Source organism: Tursiops truncatus, chromosome 9, assembly GCF_011762595.2.
Source record: "Tursiops truncatus isolate mTurTru1 chromosome 9, mTurTru1.mat.Y, whole genome shotgun sequence".
Taxonomy (NCBI): domain Eukaryota; kingdom Metazoa; phylum Chordata; class Mammalia; order Artiodactyla; family Delphinidae; genus Tursiops; species Tursiops truncatus.
Window position 1 is genome coordinate 98,169,381 of NC_047042.1, and position 26,526 is coordinate 98,195,906.

A 26,526-nucleotide genomic window follows, 5' to 3' on the forward strand; every position below is an offset into this window, starting at 1 on the left:
CCAGAGTTCCATGCAACAAAACCTGAATTCCTGAGGCTAGGGGTTACTTTCCTCCTTTTCCCCTCCTGTTTTGTGAAAATGTTTTTTCTCAACCTGCATGGGGTACTAAGTTTAGAAAAACACTTGTTTCATTAAAATGCTAATTTCTTCTTACAATTTCTCTCACGAACTCAATAAAAAGTTAGGTATCTTTACATTCAATGACTTTTATCTCCACTTGACAAAATTAAAAGCAAAATGCAATTAGTAAATACTCATTTGAATAAACTGTACTCTTAAATTTAACACCAAAAATTGTATCATGAGCAATTCCGGTTGTACATAAATAATGAACTTTAATAATTTCTTAATGTGTCTGAGCAAAGTGTACTCTTCCAGGCCCACATCAGATCATTAGAGCAAGGAAACTGACTTTAATTCTTCTAAGGCTCAGTTTCCTCACCTGGGAATAAAAAAGTGGTAATACAACCATCACGAAGACAAAATGAGGTAGAGTAGTACCTAGTGCAGTGCCAGAAATCATTACTGCTGTTCACTTTTATTATAAATGTAGGCTGGGCTTTCAACAGCATTTTGAGCATTTGAGGTTTGTAATGGGCGGCAAAATTAAGTATTCCGTGTGTTCCTACTTTATTTCTCCAAATTTCTAAAATGTATCCCTCTGGAGAGAAAAAAACGAGGTTTCTTCTTCCTTCCCTTCAAAATTTCCAAAAGGTCACTTTCGAAAGAATTAGAGGCTCCATCCTGATCCCTTTCGGGAACATTCTGACTGGCAGAGAAAAGAATCCCTTTCACCCTTAGTATATTAATTAGTCATTTACCTCTAATGTGTAGGTCCTGACCTGTTGCAGAAGACTGGAAGGTGTTAATAACATATAATACATATTTATACAACTGCAAGTCAGAGCTTAAAGAGCGGTCAACTGACAAAATGCATACATAACTAAGAATCATCCCAAGCCGTATGTATCAGCATCAAGACCACAACATCATCACTGAAATCACCACTAGGACCATGTCTGTAGCACAGACTGAGCTGCTATAACAGCACTGACCAGTCTCTGAAGCCAGTGCGTCACACAATCTCAACAGGTCTCATAAGACAGCAAATTAGTGCTTGATTATTACAATATCATATAAAAAATGACTGCTCATTGAAAACATTATTTTAGAACAAATTCCATTGTTTAGATGCCTTCCATGTTTAGACACCCAGGTCAACAATCATCTACTACATGGTATAATCTAAATTTCAAATCACTTTCTTCCCTCTTTTTGCATCCATGCCCATTCAAATAGCATTCCATATCATATGCCATGTCTTCCTGCATAAAACAGGTACTTAAACAGAAATGCTTTAACCAAAATCCTACTGATTGGTTCTATACTGTGTAAGTTTCTGCCATTTTCTTTTCATCTTTCTGCCACTATGTTTTAATGTGTTATCTCATTATAAAATCTACCACAGATTTATTGCCTTCCTTTGAAAACAGTAATTTTTTGGAGTGATTAAGATCTACCTCGTTCATTCAAAAAAATTCTGTTAAAAAAGGAAATTCTGACCTCTCAACCCCAAATTTAAAAATTCTTATAGAGAGAGCCTTAGAATTTGGACAAAATGTATAATAAGAAGCTTGTTTACTCCATGAGTATGGATGAAAAAGAAGCATTTCTTACAGCACGGCTAATTCATATGAAGGGGGAGGAAAAAAGACAACTATGCATCAGAAAGCCTTGCTCTAACTTGTGATCTGATGAGGACATTCGAGAGTATTTAAAGTTCTTTTTTAATGAACAGTCTTATAAAAATCTAGGAATCAGCTGCATGTTAAAGAGAAATAACAATAAAACAAGGGACATCCGAGGTCAATGGCCTCCTCTCGACAACCAACCAACATTCCAAAAGCAAAAACCAAAATGCACTGATAATTCATACAGCGCATGAGTTCACCAACCTCCCTGGTCCCGCGCAATGAGCTCACAGAAGTCAGGATGTGCACAGGCTGGATCCTTCGCTGTTTCCATTCTTGGTTTAAGATTTCTGTTCTTTCCAAAATTTTCTGACGATTGGAACTAAACATACTCTTTAAAAAAATGAAGGAGAGGAGAAAAGAAATTGTTCATTGTTAGAAAATTTGTAACATCTCTAATGAAGGTTAAAATTGAGTGATTCCTCAAAAGTATCAGGGACATTCCTTCAAAAGCATATGGATTTTACACTAAACTGTGGTTTCTCACGTTCAAGTAATACAAAAACACCACACCTATTATTTTACTGAGAGTAGAAGGGGAAGAGGAAATTATTTCCATCCTTTCTTTGTTAACTCTGTATATATCTATATTTTTTTTAAATCACAATGACTTTAGGAACACAGTACCATGAAACACATTCCTTTATATTTGGGTCCTGGGTCTCCACATGCAGTACAAAGTTACACTGAAAAGATGGTGATTTCCAAGTAGACTGAATAACCATTAGATTAAAATCTTTCCACTTCACTAATGTGCATGGTACGATTTTTATGTTAAGACAGACCAAGGACCTTAACTTCCAAGTTTTTATTTATCTTACAGTAAATAAGACCATTTACCCTTTCAAATTAAAACTTATCTTTAGGGAGTAAACCATCCTTAACTGTACCCGCATTTTCACAGAAGACGGAGGATACCTTGACTTCGTCAGCTCGCCTGAACCTCTTGAGCTGCCGCAGGCGCATGTACTCTGACTTTACACGCTTCCGCCAACACACTGGTCCCTTCTCAGATTTCTTCCCAGTCTGGCCCATGATTATTCTAAAAGCAATGGTTTCATATTAAAATCACTAATCTAACCAGCCTGAATATGACCACTTGTGTTTTAATCCCCAGCAAACTAACAATCAACAAAAGAAATGACACATAATTACACTGTTGATATTTGCAAGAAGGGTTCTCATTTGTTCTGCATGGTGAAGTCCTTAAAAACATTTCATTCCAAGTATAAATTTTTATTTAATACAACTTTTAAAAGACATTTTTATTTACAAAGATACTCCACTTCTAAACTGCAGTCATCCTACAGAAACGTGACCCATTACAGGAGTTAAGTATATACAGTAACGAGCTGTGAGATCCACACTTGTGGAGTGAAAAAAAATGTAGACAGATATTCTAAGTTTTTCATCATTAAATTAGTTGCTACAGGCATAAATGAATGACTGAAAAAGATAAATCTGAAAAAGAAGTAAAATCTACATACAGCACCGAAGGTAGAAAATATACAGTACAACATGTGATAACTGGACAAATTAAAGTATTCCTCCTACACGCACTTTCAACCATGCGTCTCACCTTCAACACTGTGATGAAAGTCTGTGTCTCTGCCTCGGGCCACCTTTCCTCCCATGGGGGCTCCTCTGCTAGCCAGAGGAGAAGGAAGGCAGGGACCCCTTCCGCCCCACCTGTGGTTGCAGAGGCTCTGGAAGCCGGTTATGTGCAACGTGGGCTCAGCCTGCAGTCCACCGGATGTCCAGTTCACACCACAGAGTCTAAACGAGTGTCCTCTTCCAGAACATTTGTTCATCAAAGTGTTAAAACTGTACTTGTATCTTCAAAAGATTAGGACATTCCTCTATCGGATGGTGCAAAGGTGCCACATTAGGGATTTGTGCTTTAATTTATCTAAGTGCAATGGAAAGTCATAGAGTGTTTTAAGTAAAGGGGCAGGGGGAAGATTTACACTCTGGAAAGCCCAGCTGACTGCAGTGCAGCGGCAGGAGGGGCTGGAAGAGAGTAAAAGGCAAAGGTGAGGCCAGGTGAGACTGGAAGGCGGGACTGTCCCTAGACAAGAGACGACGCAGCTTCTTCAACGACACCAGTGATGAGAGAAAGGAAATGATTTCAAGAGTCACTTGAGAGCCAACATGGCAAGGATTTCAATATGGGGAAGATGGCTTTTCTGGCCTGAATAACTGAGTAGGGTTTCATGTGCCTGCTTACATAGAGCCCTCGGGCATAGAGAAAATTGCCTAAGGAGAGGAATTAGAGAAAGAAAAGGAAACCAGAGGTCAGTGGTAACTTTCTGTACGAATATTCCACCACCAAACCACGAAAGAGAACACAAATGGTGGATTATTCAAGCTGAGAGAGGGGCAAAGAAAGCACGTAATTAATGACTAGTAAGAATCAGGCAATGAATATACAAAGATGAATGAAACGCAGAACTTGCCCTTGCGACGCTTATAACTGACCTAAGAAGACCTAAAGGAACGGACTTTACAATATGAGATAAATATGCAAAAGTACTGGGGCTGAGGGTGGGGGACACAAGCAAGGAGCTGCAGAAGGATGGCAGCAAAGTGACCACTCAACCTTAAAAGTTGAGCCGGGTTTCAAAAGGCAAAGAGAGAACGGAAGGGGCTCAGGTAAGAGCAGGAGCCAGCTGGGTTCGGGGCTGTAAGGGCGGCGAGGGGCCGCCAGCCGACCCTGCAAACAAAGGTGGACCCCAAATTAGGTAAAGAGCCCAAATTACAAGAATCGAGGGAATGAGAAGAATGAAGAGATTTCAGAACTTAAGATAAAGACAGTTGAACTTAAGATAAAGACAGTTCAATGAGATCACAGAGATAGGACTGAGTCCCATAAAAGCTTCAAAGTGCGACCTTGCCTGGGGTGCTGAGTGGAACAAAGATGACAGTCCTCAGAGCTGAGAAGACTAAACCCCACAGCCCATCCCAACTTGGCGGAAACACAGAAAGCGGGGAAGAAGTTAGGAAGACGGTGAGGCCGGGCAAAAAGACGCCAAAGTTAGGGAGAGCCTGGAGCTTTATTCTAAAAACGACTATGTGGCAGTTTTTTGCTTTCACATCTGCTGGTTAGTTAACAGATGAGCTCAGGTAATTCTATGCAAATTATTTTCAGACACTTAGCACTTCAAAGGCCTAGCTAGAAAGGAGAGGAATCAGATAAAAAGGGATGATCTGTTGTTGCATTAGCTCAGAAACTCATCACAACTAGTCCCATCTGCTGCTTCCACAAATTCATGGTCCTGGGAGGCGGCACCACCATGCCTGATAAAAACCTGCACTGGGAACACGGCTTTCGGCTTTCGTTTTCATTGATATGCAACACGGGTATCACTACAATGCATTTTTTAAGGTGCATTTTTTATGTCGTGGTGAAGAGGTATCATTTCAATAGTTAGCACTTCATGTTTTCCACTGGAACCCTCCGTGTCTAACACGCTGTAATACCTTCTATGTGTTTCTACCATTAGTATCAACACCTCTGGAAAAGTATGTCAGGACAAAACCAAAGCTGTTACACTAAACTAACAAGTCGCTCCATCAATGACAAAACACTTCAAAGCTGATTTGGAACCAACCTCTCCGTAAGAGGGCATGAAAGGATACGTTTCCACGTTTATAAACGTCACAAAGTTCCTCCAAATAAAGAAGTAAGTAAGTGAAGGTTTTAAGCTACAGAACGATCTGGTAAATATACACAATAGAGAGGAAAAGAAAAAAGGACAGTGATTCATTTAGGGGAAATTATCAAAATATAAGAATCATGACCTCCGAATTAGGATAAGAAATGAAAGTGTACAGACTGTTGTTTAAAAGTATAGGGATAAACAGGCAGATCCATGGAAAAAAATAACAAAATTTAAGGCACCATCAGAAGGATGTTTTACATAAAACACACTGCCTCCGACTGTCATAGCATTTACAACATATTAAAATCACATCTTCACCTTCTTCACCCCACTTCACCCCCACTGGAAGTTCCTCAGTCTCAAGAACAATTTTTCTCCATTTGTAAAATCGCAGGCTGTGTGCCTGGCAAACAGATTTAAAAACAAACAAAAGGCAGGTCTATTAACATGCGCTGATCATGAGCCGCTGTGCCACAAGGTATGAAAGGAAGGGTGGCTGCCATGCTGAGTGCGGGAAGGGAGGGGGAGTCACCCCACCCCACCACCGACAAACCCGGGAGATGAGTCTCAGGGGCTGTCAGGACCCTATGGTCCCGCCGCCTTACAAAACCTGGAGCCTCTGGGTCTTCCTTAGGGAAGCTGATATTGCCTGAGAGACCTCATCCAAACAACTGGGGTAGCATCACCTACCCCACAGCTGGGTGCGAACAGCAGACACCGGCAGGCTCACCCACCTCTCAGGCCCTGCGTGCAGAGACTTCAGGCCTTCAAAGGTGAGCTCCCCCGCTCCTTCCCGCCCTGAAGGCAGACAAACCAGCTCTTCTGACTATTTCCCACTATCACAGCCCAGTAAGTATTATGATACAGCTTGGAATACTCGTACATTATTAGCAAAAAGAAACATTAGAATGACTTGCTACTAAATGCATGGGGATTTGTGAAAAATCCAATTTTTAAATTTCTCACTCAAAAGATTTGTTTAGTTTCATAGGTGAAATGGCACGAGTTTTATCCAGGAAAAGAACAGCTTCTCTTATTCAAAACAGGTTATAGCTCAAGTCTACCTGTATACAGTGAAACCAAAACAACAGTTATGCTTTAATTCAAAGACAAACCAGGTTATGGCAGGGAACCATCCAAACCTTAATACAATGTAAAGCTTTACAGGATCACAAACATGTAAATAAAATAAAGGAAAATTATACAGTCCAGAGTCTTATTTATGAATCAACCAAACTCAAATTGTTTTTGCCGCCCTGCATCAGTTCACCTTCTCTGGGAACTTTGCACCCACCCTTCTCTAAGGACTGTCACCTCCATGGGAGGCAGCCCGAGGCCCTGGCCCACAGCCCCTGTAGTGACCAGTGCTGGGATGAATACACGACCAGATGTGAAAGTCTCAGGAGGTTCCCTGCAAGGTCAAGAATGCTCACCCTTTCCACTTAGGTTTGAACCTGGAAACATGCTGCCTGAAGAATCGCTGGAAGCCAACTGCAACCACAAGAGGAGAGCCTGCAAAGAACAGTCAACAAGAGAAAAAGAAAAAACACCCAAAGCCAAGAAATGGACTCTAGTCCCATCACTGAGCCCTGACCAGGCGTGCTTTGCCAAACCAACTCCACAACTGTTCAGTTATGTGAGTCAAGGAATTCCCTCTCTTTTGCTTAAACCAGTTTAGATTAGATTTTCCGCCACATGAGACACAGAAGGGGTCTGAGGTATCGTTTTAATATTGAGATTATATACACAACAACGCCTGAGTGAACAGAAGACAGGTTCTCGAGCCGTATTTCCTCATGGTCAACAGCATCGGCTCCACTCCCACGTGGTGAGGAGCTCCGCCCCTGCCCTGGGTTTGGACGGCCCTGGTGACCCCAAGACACACCTCTCTACCTCCAGTGACTGGGCCACACAGCACTGGAATCAGCATTCTTCTCCATCAAGTCCAACTCTAGTCTACTTGTAAGGGGTCTTTTCCGAAATAAGGTAACATTCCTGCCCCTCCTTACTCAGTTGCCAATGATTGAGGAATTAAAAAAAAAAAAAAGCTCTAGGCATTTTCAGTGCACTTTATGCCCTTCTTTAAAGGTTTTTCATTCCTAAAGGATTTGCCAAATCAAGGCACTCGCCATCTACTAGTCTTGCTGAGTTCTGCTTCTACTTGTCTGAAGAAAACTAAAAAATAAATTACATGTACTACTTATCCTTCTCAACTAAGTCAATAGCATCAACTTTGACTCTAAACTGAAGACCAGACTAAGGAAGGTAAAATCCAAATTTAACAACATTTAAGTAATAATGATTGCAATATTCTCGATGTCCTTCCCTAACTGAAATTGCCAATTTTGAAAAATCACCCATCTTCAATAGTGCTTTTATATTTAAAATGCTTTGAGGGCAGCTGTTAGTCACATTTACCAATTTCATTTACTTTTTTAAGTTAAGATCCACTGCTTTAATAAACTCAAAAGGAAATTAATGGTAAATAAGATTCTGCGGGTAAGGCTAAGGGTTAGGGTTAGGAAAACTTAGACCTGTAGATGTAACTCTTGGTAAGAGATAAAAATTAATAACCTAAGAGAAGTAGGTCTTACGCCTGAGGGGCTTTATGGAAAACACCCCCATGAGAAGGAGACTAGGAGTGAGGAGCCCAAGGAGGCAAGCGCACAGGGCTGCTGCCTGCGTCCTCCATTCAGGATTCGCGAGGACAAGCGGACTCCACTGCATGTCACCACCCTGAACCTTACAGCGACCCACTCCAGGCTGGCCATGCTCTGGCTCAGCAGGAAGGGCGCTCTGGCGATTAACAACACCTGTCATGGACACGGGGCAGAGAACGTGGGCAGCAGCGCTCTCCACTCCAAACTAAGTCCCAACAATAAACCAACAAGATGGCATCTGGTCCTATTAAATCCTAAGTCCTATCCACAACTTAAACAAAGGCAAGAGCACAGCCTGCAAAGCCAGCCTCCCTGGGTTGGACTCCAGCTCTCCCAGGACCAGCTGTGTGTGAACCTGGTCAAGTTCCCAAACCTTTTGGTTCCTCCCTCTCCGCATGCTGTGGGGAACGTCCTCGTCACAGAGTTGTCCTGAGAAGTCCACTCATGTAAGGATGTAAGGCCGCAGGACAGCACCTGTCAGAGCAGGCACTACACCATGTAAGTCCTGGCTACCATCACCCAACAGCAGGTGAGGGCGATCAGGATACGATTTGCATATAAAAAAGTTAAGTTAGACAACAAATCAATGTGAAAAGTCATTTTCTTAAATGACAGACTGTATGCAAGTAAATAAAACCAAAACAGGATGTCAGGGGACCTCAGGAAGGAATACAGACCACACAATGAGTTGAGGTATATTAAAACCACATGAGATAAGCCCATGGAAACGGGTGGGGAGAAAAGGAGCCAACCTAGGAAACTTTGGAAATCTGTGTTCTGACTGGACAGAGGAAGGCTAAAGACGAAAAGAACTGGACAGAAACACTGTCCTCTAGTTAAGCTTTCTCACGGGTACCAGGGCCAAATAAGCAAGAGGTGGTGATGGACTAGAGTCAGAGACAGCCGCGTGAACTCTTCTATTTTCATACACACGCAGAGAGGCGTAGAGAGACTCGCGTGCATCCCTGGGTGAGCAGACACGTGTGGGCTTCCAGGCACCGCCCACAGAGCCCAGGAGCAGGACCCCCAGCAGGACCCCCAGCGCCCACATCTTTCCCTCCTGAATCCCACTACCCGCACAAGGAAGCCGGGCTCTGGATTAACGGCCAGCTCATGGGCTGGGACGGGGAAAATAGGAGAAAAGCCTGTAGCAGGAAGGGAACGCCGAGAGGATGAAAGGACGGGAACCAAAGCGAAGGCACTCCCAGGGGCCAAAGCTGGAGCAATTTGAGCAGCAAACTAAATCACAACGGTATTATAACCGAACTAATGAAATAAGTATCCATGAGTCTATGAGAGAAAGAAGTGATTAAATAAACAAGTAAATGGGGGCGGAGGGGCAAGTCTTTCTTACACGAATTCCAAAATCCATGTGCACACTTCCCGAGCCCACGCATGGAGCTCTAGTCCCTTCCCAGGTGAGTCGCTTTCAAAGCAGAATCCAGGGAGGGGAAGGGGACGTCCCAGCAGAGAAACCAGTGACACCCCTGCCACGGTTAGATCACCCGCCACCTGCACCCCGATGTGTGCTGAGACCAGCACCGCACCCCAGTCGTATTCTTTCCCCAAACCTCACAACCTCTCACTTCAGTCATCGCTAGAAAACATCACATCAACCCAAACTGAAGGACATTTCGACCAAACATCTGACCAATAAATAAGGTCATGAAAACAAGGAAAGACGGAGAAACTGTCACAGATTGGAAGAGACTAAGGAGACACCTAAATGCGACCTGCTGTCCTGGACTGGATCCTGGAGCAGAAAAAGGACTAAACAGAAAAACTGGTAAAATCCAAATAGTCTCCAGTTTAGTTATAACAGTAACATAATAATACTGGTTTCTTAACTCTGACAAATGTACCATGGTTACAGAAATCTAAAATTATTCCAAAATAAAGTTTCTTTTTTAAAGAAGAGAATTAAGTTATACAACAACCTAATGTAAAGACATTCATTTTTAAAATAGGCATCGACTTTTTAAAATGATAAACAGAACAGAAATATTGATATATTAAAAATTAAAATGCTATGTAAAATGTTAAATAGGAAAAACAAAAAATATACACAGACGGAATTTGAGGGGGAAATTCCCACATCTAATTCTACTATTTAAAAACTCAGACATGACTTGAACAATTTAAAAAGGGGGGAAAAGATCTCCATATGAACTTATAAGATGGTGTTCACTTAAAAAGATAATACACTTACAGGCTATATTAATAGAAATACAGACTCTGAACCAAGGAAAGTAATTGTGCCACTGATTATACATATACTGATCAAAGAAATCAAACAATTCTATACAATTCAGGTCCAGTTTAGTTGTGTTTAGGATGGACAGAGAAACATGTCTTTGCCCCAGCTGGAAGACAGCATTAAACACATAACACAAGAGAAGAGCATCTGAGTTTGGGGTTTTAAAAGAGAAGTGTTAATATGCATTCACTCATTCATTCAATATTCACTGAACATTTAACACATGGCTAGGTACTCTTACAGAAACGGAAGGCTCAGCAATAAATAAAACAGACAAAAATCTGTGACCTCATAGAACTTAAATTCTACTTAGATGGAAACGATCAAAAACAAAGAAAAATGTTTAGTATGTAACGTGGCGTTGAGGGCTATGAAAAAAAAAAAAAAAACAGGAAAGTAAGGTGAGGCACGTCTGGTAAGGCTGGCAAACAAAGGAACCGGTGCTGAAGCGCTCAGCACCCAGTGCGTGCTGCAAAGCCAGTGGGATGCAGAGGTCACCAACTTGCATTTTGTTCCCACCAACCAGCAAACCCAGTAGTAAAATATGTAATGATATTTTCTAGTAAAGACTCCAAAAATAATTGATTCAATATCTATCCAATGCAGGCTTCAGTAACTCCACAGTGCTCCAAGGATCAACACAGCTTTACAGAATTTTCAACTGGCATTCAAGGATTGCTAGGTGTCACAGCGCAGGGTAACCACTAGGTCTAATTATCCTGAACAAATAAGGACTAAAAGTTAACAGCATTTTATAAAACACATATATGCAAACAGCCATTCTCTGTGTTAGCATTATTAAGCCAAATTAAAGGAATAGATTGGCTATTCATGTTAACAAAATAGCATCATTAAATACATGTTGCTGATTTGATTGTCCGTGTTTAATCTGTAACTTTGCTTTGGTTTTACCATAAGAAGTTTATATCTGTACATTTTTAGAAAGCATATAAAGTCAAGTCAACCCTGGGGTTGCATTCAACATACAAGTTTGAAAACTATATTAGAAACAGCTGGAGTACTGAAGTAATTCAGGAATAAAGTGATAAGAGTTCTGACTGGGTTGACAGTAGTGTGAATGGAGAAAAAAGATGGCAAGAGACATTCTCAAATTTAAAAACCAGATGCACTCATGAGGAGAAAGAAGAACTGACCAAAAGAGGATAAGAAGCCCGAAGTGAGCCACTGCGACCACTAAGAATTTGAACTTAGATCCAGATTGAGACATTAACTACTCACATGGCAGTTACCAGCACAGACAAAGAGAGAGGGTAGAATGTTCAAAGAAAACACCAGACACCATTCTTAAGCATTTTGGTCTCAGGACCCCTGTAGTTTATATGCGGCGTATCTACTGAAATTTTGCATATTAGAAATTTTAAACTGAGAAAGTTTTAAAACATTAATTCATTTAAAAATAACAGCAAGCCTGTTACATGTTAATAACACATTTTATTTTTTAAAAACTATTTTTCTTTTAAAATAATCAGTGAGGGACACTGTTTTACATTTTTGTCAATTTCTTTAATATCTGTCTTAATAGAAGACAGCTGGATTCTCATATCTGCTTCTGCATTCAATCTGTTCCAACATGTTGCTCTGGTTGAAGAATATAAAGAAAATCCTTTCCCAAACAGATACTGAACTAGAAAAGGGAAGAGTATCTGGATAGCCTTCTGAGGTAATGGTGAATCTCATGCTCTGATATTACTCCAAAACTGTTTTAAGAAAAGAGTGGCGAGTGCAGCTTGTAATTCAACCTCATAGGTGCTTTTCCTCAAGACAACCACTACCCTTCAGTAAGCAGTGGCAGTTTCTTAAAAGATGAGTTGCAATGTGGAACCTGAAATTGTATCAATAAACTTTTCGTACTCTGCTACATTAAAATTCATTGGCCTGTCTCCTTTGAATGCATCTTTAACCCATGCGTGACTTTATAATATCATTTCCTCAGTATGAAAAACACTGACTGGTCCACTGAGTTGTGCAGATTTTCCATAAGTTCATATATTTCAAAAAATCATACTTGTTAAATCCACTGATGTCATCAAAGATGTCTTTAAGTATTTATTGGGAAAGTTGTCAACCTCACAGTGACAGATGCAAGTTTTCCAAAAATTCTAAATTTTGCTTGAAAACTCAAACATCATCACCAGCAACAAATAACGCTCAGTTGTTTTCCTTGAAGCGACAGGTTCACTTCGTTGAAAAATGGCTGCCAAATACCCAAGTCGGAATAATCACAGTTTGTCAGGCAACCCCTCTGTCACGTGAAAATGGTTCCCCATGAAAAAAGCAGCTGGTGCGGCCTGGAACTCCATCCATAAGTGCAGCTCCCAAAGAAGGTCACACTCGGGCAGCAATCGAAGCCCTTTAGGCACATTCCCATCCTGTGGCACAGAACATTAAGATGTGTGCACAGGATCAAGAGTATATAAAATTAACAACCTTTTTCACTTCATCGAGGACATTCTCAAAACTGGCTTTTTTTTTTTTTTTACTCTCAGTGCTAAGGTGCCAACAGTCCTTACCTACCACTGCTTTTCCACCACTGGTACAGATGTCAACACGGTAAAAAAAAAAAAAAGGCAAATAACATCGTAAAATTATTACAAAAATAATTTTTACCTCACGGACCCCCTGAGGCCCACAGAGCTCGCTTGGAGAACAACTGCCATCAGTATATCCAGACGCCGTATGAATCAGAAATCCCAATACCCCGCCTCTTCATTTGCCTAGCAGAGAGCCTGAACTGGCATATATTCAACTTATATTTTCTAAAAGACAAGTCTGTAAGAATGAAAGCCTAGAAATCACCATTCTTGCAACTAAAAAAACAAAGCAAACAAAAATCTATGTGAAGAATATTTAATGAGGGATACTTTGCTATAACTGTCAACTATAGAATCCAAAAGAAAGTCTGCCATACATCTGTGCCAAATTAAGGGACTAACATTAACAAAATTTCTTTTAAACAAATTGCTTGTTTTCATCCATCTGTCCTACCCTTCATGGTCATAAGAAGATAATCACCCCCAATCATGGTCACTCTTCTGACCCCCTTGCTTACCTAAAACAACCCCATCCTCCCAACCAACTCCCCATATATTCAAACTTCACCCTACACACATAAAAGAAACATAAATAACTTGTTCCTTTTCACTTCCTAGCATGCCTCTATTTTTATTCAAAAAGGAGAAAAAAGTGACAAAAATACACAAGCTCACTACTGTTGGACCCAAACAGTCCACCCAAATGACCTGCAAAAATTTAAGGAAAAGGAACTTCTGAAACTTCATTTTGAAGGATTTGGGAAAGCCAGGAATAGAGGTATTATCAAACAGTCAATATGAATCTATGAAACATTCTGAAAGTGCTAAATCCTGTGACAGACACAAGTTTGCAAGATACAACAGGCACCTTAGCGCCTAAACTTCAGTGGACACGACTACAGGTGAGAAAGCATTATAAACAGCAATTGTATCCAAGAAGTTTTTAGGAAACACATGTGCCCCTGACTAGTGATAAGGGAAAATAAGGGAGAAAAAAATCCATATCACATTTGTAGCCCTGGTTTAAGTAGTGCTAAAAAGGCACAGTCGTGTTAAAAGGCACAGGAAAATTACAGTAATGTGGCAATCTTAGGTGAATGATAGAAAACATTCACTGGATTGTTTCAGCAAAAATGAGTAGACTCTGCAGTAATGTATTTTCTACAAAAATAAGATCATTTTCCTTCCAGCAGAAGAGTAAACTAAACTCCTAAGTTCAATAGTTCAATACGGAGTCTACAGACCAGCATTCCTGTGTTTATTCGAAAGTTCTATCCATTCACAGACCCGTCCTAGAAAAGAAATGGCATATAAATTTACACCAAGTGGAAAACTGAACTATCATAAAGGTTATAAATAGTTTGCTTGGACAACAGATAAAACAGATTAACTAAATTGGCATCTAGAGGGTAAAGTTTTCTTTCAAAACTGTATGAAACCTATTTTATAAGCTAAATCCTCTCATTTTGTTGGGTATATACTCAGTTTACTGAGACACTGTCGGAGGGGAAATAGAACAAAGACTGATGTACCTGAAACTAAAACTATGATACACAACTCATTGTAATTCAAGGATGGGACATGGGATACATATTATTTCTTCAACACTCCTTTTGATATAGGCAAAAGAATGAAAAGGTAGGTTAAGTCTGATGACAGCCTTTCTTCCTTATAGGAAGTCTATTTTAAATCTTATACCTCAAATAAGCCAACCTAGTACAAATTTAACAACATATTGATATACTGGCAAAATTTTAAGAGAAACTCACTTTAGGTAAATACAAGGGATCTACCCATCATTCCAAACAACAAGTTACCTAAGTGAGCATAAATAGGTGACAGGAATCTGCTGTCCCCACAGCCTGCTCTGCACATCCTTGACACTATTTCACCACGCAGAGTGATTCCAGAGCTCAGCGTTTTCCATGTAGCATTGGCCCCTAAGTGCAAACAAACAACTCTGTGCTCAACAGAAGAACAGTGATCTGTTCGCATACTAGAGGAAAGATGGGCTGCTTTTGGACCTAAAGAGAAGGTATTTATGATATGGAATCTTCCTAGAAACTCTCCATGGGCAATTCTGCCAACATACTATTGTTGCCTGAGACACTGACCTTGTATCTTAACCCCCAAACAAAACACAATTCCCTCTATATTCTGAAGACAGAATCATAAAAAGGACTTGGTAGTTCAAACTACTAATCCCAAAGTACTTACAGAACCTCTCAGAATTTCCAGGCATCCTACAACCAAGTAACCCTTACCTGGTAGTTTCAGCACTGGAGTTTGGTGAGTTTGGTGTACACCACAAGGGGGTAAAAATGTTTGCAAGTGCCATTTATTTAGCCCATGGACGACAGAACTCCTCAGAAACCCTTCAGAAACTCCTTAGGCTCATCTCCACTCTGAAAGTCATTCTCTTGCTAAAAACAGTAGTAGTTTTGGGCCAACATGGAAGTATAGGAGGTAGGGGCAGTGATGAGCTATAAGTCTTTTCATGATTTTCCTATACTTAAGGTTCATGACAAATATCCACATAAATACATTGCTGAGGTACTAGAAAATGTCCAACTCTTCAAGTACTATTTACAATCAATGATATTTTCAGTATTTGTTACCAAAGTATATTGTCTCTTTTATTACTATAACATCACTTACCACAAATACTTAAGCCCTGAGAAAAAATATTTTGAGTCTCCAAATAACTATGGAAATGCTATAAAGAATCCACCAACTACAGGGAAACCAGTTGTACAATCCCTGCAGTCACCTCTCTGCAATTACCACACTAACACTAAGGTTTTTAGGCAGGAAAAAAATACTTCAATCCCAGCACTTCCTATGGTAAAAGAAAAGGAGGGGGCTAAAATGAGTGCCTTAACATTTAGGAATTTTAGACTCTGGGCACAGAAAAGACATGACTTTTTGTTTGGTAATCTAGATTTAAAAGTTGTAATAGAATGTCTCTTTCTCAAGGGTAAGGAAGAGAGTATCTCACCCTTTATTTGAACAGCCGTAATGGGTGAAGACTGAGGCACCCAATAAATAGTTTGAGGAAATTTCTATTCTAGGAAACTCTATGGTACAGCGAGCCATTTAGTTATATGCTGTTAGGGGATAACAAGTGACACCAGACTAATAGTAAAGAAAAACTATTTTATTTCTTTAACTACAAGAGTAAATTCTATAGGAAAAAGTGGGAAATAGTAAGTATGAACTTGCCAGTGCAGATCTGTGCAAAGTGTAATGTTATGATAGTTTTCATTTACATTACACACAATATTCTCTGAATAGTGCATTTCTGACACTTCCCGGTCACCAAACGTGGAGTTTTTCCCCTCACCAAGCAGTTCTCTGCAACACTAGCTGGGTATCCTACACTTCAACTCAAATCTGACACTATCTACCTGGAGATAGGTTTTCATTAATTAATTTGCTAGAGCTGCTCACAGAACTCAGGAAAACAGATTACCAGCTTATTAGAAAAGAATATAACTTAGGAAGAGCCAAACCGACGAGGTGCATAGGGCCAGGCACGTGGGAAGGGGCACGGGGCTTCCACGCTCTCTGGGCCTACCACTCTTCCTGAATCTCCATGTGTCCACCAACCCAGAAGCTACCCGAACTCTGTCCCTTTGAGTTTTTATGGAGCCTTCATTAAACAGGCAAGGTTGGTTGATTAGATAATTGGCCACCGGTGACTGAACTCCATTTCTAGCCCCTCTCCCCTCCCCAGAGGTTGGAGGGAGGTGGTGGTGTCTGAAAGTTCCAACCCTGTAATCTCAAGGTTGGTTTCCTAGCAAACTAGCCCCCATCCTTAGGTGTTTTCCAGAAGTCACCTCTTAGCATAAACTCAGGTGTGGCTGAAAGGGGTTGGTTACAAATAGCAAAAAACACCCTTATCACTCTTAACCCTTAGAAAATTCCAAGGGTTTTACTTAGGAGCTCCGTGCCAGAAACAGGACAAAGAGCAAATATATATAAACTTATTATAAATCACAATATCCCAATCTGATTGTTTAGAAAGCGAGTTTAGTCAGATATATCATAGTCCTAAAAGACTTTTAGGTGCTATTATGCCTATCATGCAGAGGCAAAAAAAGAGGAAAGAAGAGGCTTATAATCAGCATTAGATGTTTTATGAATTGATGAACTGGTAAAGGAATTTGGGAGAAATGCATAGAACGCAATTAAATGCCAGCCAGGGAGCACGGCAATTACCTGCGATAGTAATGTGAACTCAAGTCCACTATTTCTCAAACTCTCCAGAGAAACAGATCTAAGTGGCTAACAGAAGCCAAGCACCTAGCAAGCATCTCAGTATTTGAGCTAAGCAGGACCCTAGAAGCAGCAAAAGCCTATTCTCAAAGGGATCTTGGTCCTCCTGGTTGCATGAATTTAAGCAAGTTACTTACCTTCACCAAGTCCCTATTTCTTTATCTGTGAAACAGAGACACAGATATCCTCTTTGAAGGCACAAGGTAGATCCTCAATAACCACAAGTTGCTCAGTTTGCTCACCTCGGTCATTTAGCAGTGGAGATCCACGAAAGCTACTTGCCAAGGAAACACAACTAGTTTAACGGCAGAGCCTAGCCTAGAGTCTGTGTTCTTTGCACAATATCCAGCTGCCTCTAAAATATCTTCTCCATAGCTAACTTGAGCTCTGTATTTCAGGCAGACAAATATTCTCTGAAGAGGCAAAATTACTTACGGGGCACGGAGAACAATTCATCCTCTCCTTCCTTTAAGCCTGTTCAAGCAACATTTCTGCCATTTAAAAGTCCTTACTGATTACTCTAGAAGGGCATTTCCCAACCTTTTCTGACCAATAAATCCTCTGCATGGTAATTTATCTCACGGTACCCATTAGAGATTTAAAAAATAATTTTGCAAATTTTGCTTACACTATTAAATAATCTGAATACAGAAACATTTTAGATCAGAATTTTATGAATAAGGATACTCACACCGTAGCTTTTGTCTACCTAATAATATTATACTGTCTACCTATAACATCATACTGTTAAAAGATTATGAAGTTCAAAAAATAAAAGGATTGTGAAGTTCATCTTATAGAATCTTTTATAATATTCAAAGAACAGATAATTATTTTCTCATTTAGCAAATACTATACGGTTTTTTAAAGTAATTAAAATGCACGACTTCAACAAATTTCAAAAGTAAAATGTTTGGTTTACAGGCTGCATGTATATTAGGCAAAGGGCAAGTTCACAATAAATAGTAGTTAGTTCCATTATTTGTAAGCACACAGTAGGTATTCATGTACCTATCAATAGCATACAGTGAAATTTCACTATAGGCAATGGCATCAAAGACAAATAAAAGTTGCTTTAATAATGATTGGAATTTTCCCTGTTTAAAGAAAATCAACTAGCTTTCTTAAATTTTTGTGTTTTGCTTATAAAGCACTTCTCAGATGGTCTTCAGTAACAAAAACCAAAGCACTAAAACGGATAAAACAGTCATGACGTTTTGTCTTTTTGACACTTTTTAAACCTACTAGAAACATCTTGACATGCTATGTACGACAGCATGCATTTAGCTCGCATAAACGCAACAGAGGGATAGAGATCATCCTGAGATAAATTTGCAGAATCATTATTTTATGTTCTCACTTTTTTCCATGATCAGAGTTTCTCAAGCTTTCTAACTTTAGTCAAGAGTATACTAGGGATATAGGGCCTCCCTGGTGGCGCAGTGGTTGGGAGTCTGCCTGCCGATGCAGGGGACGCGGGTTCGTGCCCCGGTCCGGGGGGATCCCACATGCCGCGGAGCGGCTGGGCCCGTGAGCCATGGCCGCTGAGCCTGCGCGTTTGGAGCCTGTGCTCCGCAACGGGAGAGGCCACAACAGTTGAGAGGCCCGCATACCGCAAAAAAAAAAAAAAAAAAGAGTATACTAGGGATATAAATTAAAATTGTATAATAGTACCTGACAGCAGGTAGCAAAGCTCACTGGGTGATACACAGAACAGCCGAAAAACTCACCTGAGACAGACTCTTGAAGGCTCTGCTTTAAAGGGTCGGGGTGCTATTTAAATCACTATTTACTGAGTTGCTGCTGAAGAAGAGAGCCTCAAGTTTTCAGGACTCTGGCCCTAAATCAATTTCACAAAATTTTATTTCTATCTACTATGTACAGAACCCTTTTTTTTTAAGGAAGGTACTTTTTCTTTTTAAAAAATTTATTTATTTATTTATATTTATTTATTTTTGCTGCGTCGGGTGTATGTTGCTGCACACGGGCTTTCTCTAGTCGCGCTGAGCAAGAGCTACTCTTCGTTGCAGTGCGCGGGCTTCTCATGCGGTGGCTTCTCTTGTTGCGGAGCACGGGCTCTAGGTGTGCAGGCTTCAGTAGTTGTGGAACGCAGGCTCAGTAGTTGTGGCTCACGGACTTAGTTACTCCGCGGCATGTGGGATCTTCCCAGACCACGGATCGAACCTGTGTCCCCTGCGTTGGCAGGCAGACTCTTAACCACTGGGCCACCAGGGAAGTCCCAGAACCCTTTTCTAACCTCTACCATGCAGACGTGTAAATTAGAGCTTAAAGTCAAGGGGAGAGGGAAAGAGAAAAACACAAGAGAACTGCTGTGCATTTCCCTCGAAGCAGGAGAGAAGCTGTCTAGTTTGGTTGGGAGAGGGGGATGGGGCATTCTGAGCCAAACAGGCTAAACAGCATCTTCAGATGCTAAAATGGTATGGAAGACACTGCGCAAAGAGGACAGAGCACAGACTCTCCATGTGAGGCTTCCTGGAGACAAGTAAGAAGACCAGTTGAGCTCAACAGAGGAAAAGTAGAAGAAAACTATCAGAGGTGAGACTAGTTGAAAGAGGTAGGGCTGTTCCGTAGCCAGCCTGCAACACTAGCTTCAGGAGTTTTGCGTGGAATTGATGACAGCCATGGAAGACTTGAGCTGGGCAAGGACGGGACCACCTGCAGAGGCATACGACACCCAGCAGAAACCCAAATGCTTGCTTTTTTTTTTTCTCCTTTATTTAACAGGGAAAAGGAGGTATCGTGTATTACTTGAATAATGAAGAAAAACTAAAAATTATTATGGGAGTAAATTAGCTGTTGAGCAAAAGAACTGATACTCTTCAGAAATAAAACAGTCCACAAATCAAGTATATACTCTGAAAAGCCATCTGATCATATAGGAAAAAATTTACTTAACTATCAAAATAGGTAAACGAAGCCTGGCAATCTTATCAACACTTCTACATTACCAGAGTCTAAGATCAAAGTCACTTTCACTATCCCCATTTATCCTCTGAAGAAAAAAAATGTAAGAAAAATGTTAACTCACTAATAAATGAAAAGGTCCAAATTACCCAAAATGATAATTTAAAGAATTACTAAATATTATCACTTTCAAAACTAGTTAGCTTAATTTTAAAATTCCTCATGCCACACACCTAATACCATCATTATAAATAATATCCTTTAAATGTCCATGTTTCTGCAAACACAAGACATTTTGTTATACCAAGAACTAAATGATTTGTGGATTAAGAATGAATTTGTTTTCACACAATTTAACTGAATTTAAACAATTACGCTTCTAGTACTATTACCTAACTTGATCTATATATTGTCAAAATCAAAGTAGAAAATTAAGGAGAAAACATTTGCAACACATACATCTGACAGAGAATGTGCACCCAGAATACACAGAGACCTCTTACAACTCAATGAGGCAAACACCCCAATTTTTTAAATGGACAAAAGGCTTGACCGAAAAATGCATACAAATGGCCAATAAGCACGTGAAAAGATGTCCAACATCACTGATCACTTGGGAAATGCAAATTAAAACCACGATAAGATACTCAGCACTCAGAGGCCAGCGACTTAAATGACAGCAACACGGGACATGGGTGAAGACTCAGCAAAAATGTGGAGAAACCACAGCTCCCACATGGAAACAACTCAACCCTAACTCCACGCAAAACGGGACAATCGCTTGGTGAAATGGTCTGGCAGTTTCTCATAAAATTAAATCAATATTTACCACATGACCCCACAGTCCAACTACAAGGTATTTACCCAAGAGAAAGTAGAAGATATGTCCACAAAAGGCTTGCCCAAATGGTCACAGAGGCTTTACTAATAAGAGCCAAAACGGGACACAGACCCATCAACAGGTAAATGAAGAAAACATAGGATAGTCACACAATGGAATATTACTGAGAAATAAAGAGAAACTACTGAAACAAGCAACAACATACATAAATCCCAAAAACACGCTGGATCAAAGAAGCCAGTCACAAAAATGTATATTCTGCGTAATTCCATTCATGTGAAATTCTTAAACAGGAGAAATCTGACTGGCAGTTGGGAGCATAAAAGAACTCTGAAATGATAGCAAGGTTATATCGTGATTGAGGTGATAGTTACACAGATGGTTACATTTGTCAAAACTCTTCAAACTGTACCCTTCAAATACGTGCATTTTCATGTATATAAACTACACTTCAATAAAGTTGATTTTGCACACTAAAAAATGGATACCTCTCTAGAAAGTGATTTGGCAACATCTATTAAAACTTGAAATGTGCATAATCTTGAACCAGCAATTCTCCCTATAGAAAGCCATCACACAAATGTTCAAAGCTACATAAGGATGTTCCCTCCTTGCGGGGAGAGCACAACGTCCACACAGACGGCTGGTTCACTGCACGACGGCACAGAAGCCGGCATACTGCGTATCCCATATAACAAAACAGCCTGAGAGCTTAGAGCAGAGGGCAGAAAACTTCTGCAAACAGCCGCATGGTTAAGTGCTTTGAGGCTTGGCAGGCCACACCCAGTTGCCTTGCATATTCTTTTGGGGTATGTGTTGTTGTTTTACAACTCTTTTAAGAAATGCTAAAATCATGGGTACCTCGAGGGCCTTACGAAAACAAAGAACAAACACACACACACACACCCCAGGCTGAGAAATCAGGGCTTTGAAGCCCAAATTCAAATCCGTACTCTACCACTAACTAGTTACCTAAGCTCTCCATCTCTTGTTATTAGTGTCTGTGTAAAATAAATGAAAGCACTTAAAACAGTGTTGACCACATAGCAAGCTTTAAAGAAATAGCAAGCTTTTAAAAATGAAACAGATCTCTGCATTGACCTAAAAAAATGTTTCATAACAAAATAACTTGATACTGTTTTTGTAAAATACATGTATTAATATATATTCATACGGATACATTGGAAAGTTTGGGAAGAATATACAGCAAACTGTTAAGGGTAGGGAATGGGGTTACAGGGATCAAGAAAGTTTTCACTATATAAACGTCTACGTTGTTTTCAGTATTTTAAATTGAACACATATAACCTGTTTTTAATCAATACATAATTCAAAGTAAACAGAAATGAAAAGCGTACATGGCGCGGTTTTCTTCACATACAGGTTCTAAGCACGTACTTAAGCTTGGGAAGTGTTTAGTTCCATGAATGAGAAAGTACATCAACTCTTATAAACAATATTAGTGCAATAACTAAGAATCACTTATCAAACAATTTGTGCCAGCTGTAGTTCTAAGGGCTTCACATGTATTAACTAATTTAATCCTCTCAACAACCTTATGGAATGAGTAGTTATCATTAGGACCACCAATTTACAGATAGGGAACTTAGACATCAAGGGCAACGTGACGTGACACAAACTGGCAGTTCGGGAACTGGAACCCAAGCAACGTGACTCCAAAGACCACACTCTCAAAATCTGTACTGCCCCCAGAGCGCACACTAGTACAACTCCGGCTGAAAAGAAATCCACAAAGACATCTTTTAGTTTGTCTAGGGCATCAGATCCCATAAACCTACAATTATCTACTTCTAAATATAACTCTCTGATTGATTCAAATAAACTCACTCTTCTTGGAACCAATCTGTCTTCAATCATCCAGGAGACCAGCAGATAACACGAAGTAGATAAAATGGAGCCAAAGAGAATCTAAGTTTGGATCCTGACTGCAAATTCCTAGTTGGATAATCCTGGGCAAATTCTTAACCCTCTACATCAAAGTTTCCTTATCTGTAAAGGTCTGCAGAGTGTGTTGTTGTCATTGTTAAAGTTTTTTATGGTAAAACATACATAAAATTTACCATTTTAACTATTTTTAAGCACACAATTCAGTGGCATTAGACATGCAAAACGTTGTGCAGCCATTACCACCTTCCACGTCCAGAACTTTTTCACCTTCCAAACAGCAACTCTGTCCCAATTAAACACTAACTTCCCATTCCCCTCTCCCCTCTGCCCCTGGTAACCTCTTATTCTACCTTCTGTCTCTGAATTTGCCTGTTCTAGGTACCTCCTATAAATGGAATCATACAATTGTTTCCTTCTGTGTCTGGCTTATTTTCCTTAGCATAACATTGTCAAGTTTCACCCATGTTATAATATGTGTCAGTACATCATTCCTTCAATAGCTGAACATTCCATTGTATGTATACACCATATTTTGTTTATCCAAACATCTGTTGATGAATGCAAGGTGGTTTTTACAAGAATTAAAAACAAAGCCTCTGATGTGAATGTTACCACAATAAAAACAAACAAACCAAACAAACGAATGAATGAATAAAGAATCTGGCAAATAGTAGGCTCTTTAGTATTAATGTCTTTTTTTTCACTTCATTTTTGTCGTATTTTTGCACCACGTAGTGGTGCAGTGGCAAGATATAAAACAGTGCAACCATCTTAAAAATTTATCAGCTATGCCTTTTGAGATATTATTGGATTTACAAATCTACATTTATCATGATTTTAAAAGAATGATGAAGAACATCCCAATAAATAATCTGTAATTACACTGGCACTACTTCCTTCAGTTTTAGCTTCAAAACCTACCTCAAATTATTCCAATAAAGAACTCATTAATGGTAACTAGACACCTTTCGATTAAAAGATGTACTCGCCCCTTATATTTTTGTACAATTATCAATTTCAACACAAATTAAGCAGATACTATATGCTACGTAGCCAGATGACCCATCAAGCTTCTCTCTAGCTGCCTGAAATACCAAATATGAAAACCAATAGTTGCACCTAAAGGATATCCAATTTTCAATACCTCAGAGTGTTAATAACTAGGAGAGACCTTGGAACTTGTACATCTTGACAATTATTTTTCTTTATAACCACTGCCTCTCAAAGAGGGAGAAAAACACCTTCCAAAGTTCCTCACAACATAAATATGAATATATCCTGTTTCCTTTGCAAGTTCCTTTGTCAAATTATTTCCCTACATTTGTTGGATTTCCTTCATTCGTTCAACTATTAACACCTACTCTCTAGCAACCACCAGGTATACAAAGAAAAGTAAGACAGAGCTTCTGACTCAAGGCACTTAAGAGTGTAGTGAAGGAGTCAGAGGCACCAGCAAGTGATTACAATACAATTGGATACATGCTACAATAAAGGTGTGAACAAAGCCTTTGCAGACACAGGGAAGGCCTCTAGCAAGTGAAGCTTTCTCTGAACTTAATGAGCTGTTCCTCTCCTGCTCTTCCTCCAAACTGAAGATTTCACCTGCCCATCTAGAATTCTTCATCATTCACAGAAAATGTTTTCTTCATTTGTACGGACATAAAGACTTCAAGGCAAATCCATAAATCATTTCTAATTGACCCCAAAAGACATTAGATCCGCTGAGAAGCAGATTTTTCCTTGCTGTTAGTCCTTTAAAAGCAGATCAACTTTCTTAATCACTTTTTAAGGCCAAGACAGAACCTAATTCACACTCTTTGAGCATGCCAGCTCAAAGGATGGAGGATATCCTGGAAAACCTCAGGGTGAGCTGGGGAAATGTGCCTAAAAATTTAAGCAGCCAACACAAAGATAATCACATACGTATGCATGCAAGGCAAAGCTGGTATAAAAGCATTAGAGCTTTTTTCTTTTTTTACCTAATTACACTAAATCAACAAGTGTGTTTTTTTAATCACTGCTACTTAAACTAAACATTCTCAATTCAAATAGAAAAAATTTAAAACCAATTCCCAAAAAAAACTTTAAAAAAAATCTTGTGGCAAGTACAAAGATAGTAATTATCAAATACAGTGTACACAAGAAGGGAAAAACTGGAATTTTATATCCTAAAAGATCCAAATTTCTGCCAAAATCTGCGTAACTAGTTCATCTCATAACAATGGGCAAGACTTTTTAATATATAATTACCAGCAACTAATATAAATGTAAACAATACTTAGGAACAGCACCTGGAATGTCTGTTCAGTGGTGTCCAACACTGCAAAATATGTAATAAAGACTTTTACAATGCAGTTCTTTGTCTCCATTTTTATGAAACCATAAGATAGTAGGTTGTACATTAGATCATCAGATAGAATAATGCAAATCAGAAGAGTGTCTATGTGTTTCTAAATTCCTTTTCTTTGAATATGTTCACTTTCCACAAAAATCAGAATTTAAGATGCCATTTTCCTATGTGCTTCCAGGACTTTAAACACTACATTCTCTAACACACCTCCAAAAAGAGAGAATGGGATTCTTTATATCTAGGACTAGCATCCTATCTATTCCTATCTTTAGGGAATATGAAAATGAAATTAAAATATATCTTAAATACTTTCATTTTCTTGCAAATAAAATGATCAATAAACTAGTTAGGATTACACACTTGTTCTACATTTTATTCCCAAACATAAAATAATTGCTAATGGTCATGAATGAAGAGTAATGGAAAACAAACTCCAAGACCCCCCCTAGCTCCCTGGTGGTCTAACGGTTAGGATCCCACCCAATCTCAAAACCCCCTAGAAGCATAGATTACAGTCAACTGTGTCAGCATTAGTGTTTTTTAAAGATTTTTTAAAATATTGTTTTAAATGTTGTTTTATGTGACACTGAAACGCCATAAAACTAAGCTGATAATGACCTTTCAAACCCAGCAAGTAAACCCTGTAGTAAAATATTTTTAAATACCAAAGACACATCTTTATTTCCAAATGAATTTAAATTTTACAGATCCTGTGTGACAAACAAAGGAAGTTTAACTTAACTGTGGACAGCACACATTCGATTTCTTAGGCAACAAACATTTCTGCAGCCAGCCTTTTCTGACTCAACAAAGCTATTGTTCACGGAAAACAAGACCAATTAATGAGAAATTGCTAACCATACCACCTAAACACACGTTTGTCATAAACATTTTCTTGTGATCAACTCTTTCTACCATCTCATCCTCATTCATCCCCTAGGGATTTGGGGAATAATCGCTTACTAAATGACAGCTGATTTCGTTAGCACCTGTCGCCAGTCTCAGCTGTATCACACAAGTTGGCCGAAACAGCCTGTAATTTTTTTTTTTTAAAGATTATGATTCTTTAGAAAGTGGGGACTCACCAGGCGTGAGTTCACCAAGTTTTCCAAAATATCGTGCTTCTCATTCTTCCCATTTTTCAAAAAGTGACCCTGTGGCACCGACTTTTGGGTGGGCGGGGGGGAGGGGTGCCACAATGACGCGGGAACTCGACGGAAAGCCCTCCGAAAGGAACAAAACCGGGAAGGGGGAGAACAGCGAGACCCTTCCCTCAAACTTAACAGAAAGCCCGCCGAGAAGGCGAAGGCTGCCGCGACCGCCTGGTCCGAGCGGGTGGAGA

At 39.6% G+C, this 26,526-nt stretch overlaps 1 protein-coding gene across 15 annotated transcripts in view; it reads right to left on the bottom strand.

Moving 5' to 3' along the window:
- The window catches only part of EZH2 (enhancer of zeste 2 polycomb repressive complex 2 subunit), a 62,042-nt gene that overhangs the window by 34,648 nt on the left and 868 nt on the right, over positions 1–26,526 (bottom strand). For 4 of the 15 annotated variants that reach the window (XM_033863409.2, XM_019933895.3, XM_019933903.3 and 1 more), the window contains exons 1-2: positions 2,670–2,792; positions 1,956–2,084 (exon numbers count right to left, since the gene is read on the bottom strand). In XM_033863409.2, coding sequence (XP_033719300.1) covers positions 1,956–2,025 — 70 coding nt within the window. In that variant the 5' untranslated portion in view covers positions 2,026–2,084; positions 2,670–2,792. Of the gene's footprint in view, positions 1–1,955; positions 2,085–2,669; positions 2,794–3,330; positions 5,716–6,846; positions 9,886–26,269; positions 26,295–26,526 lie in introns of those variants that run through there. The other 11 variants (XM_073810038.1, XM_073810039.1, XM_019933901.3 and 8 more) reach the window with 6 other exon arrangements.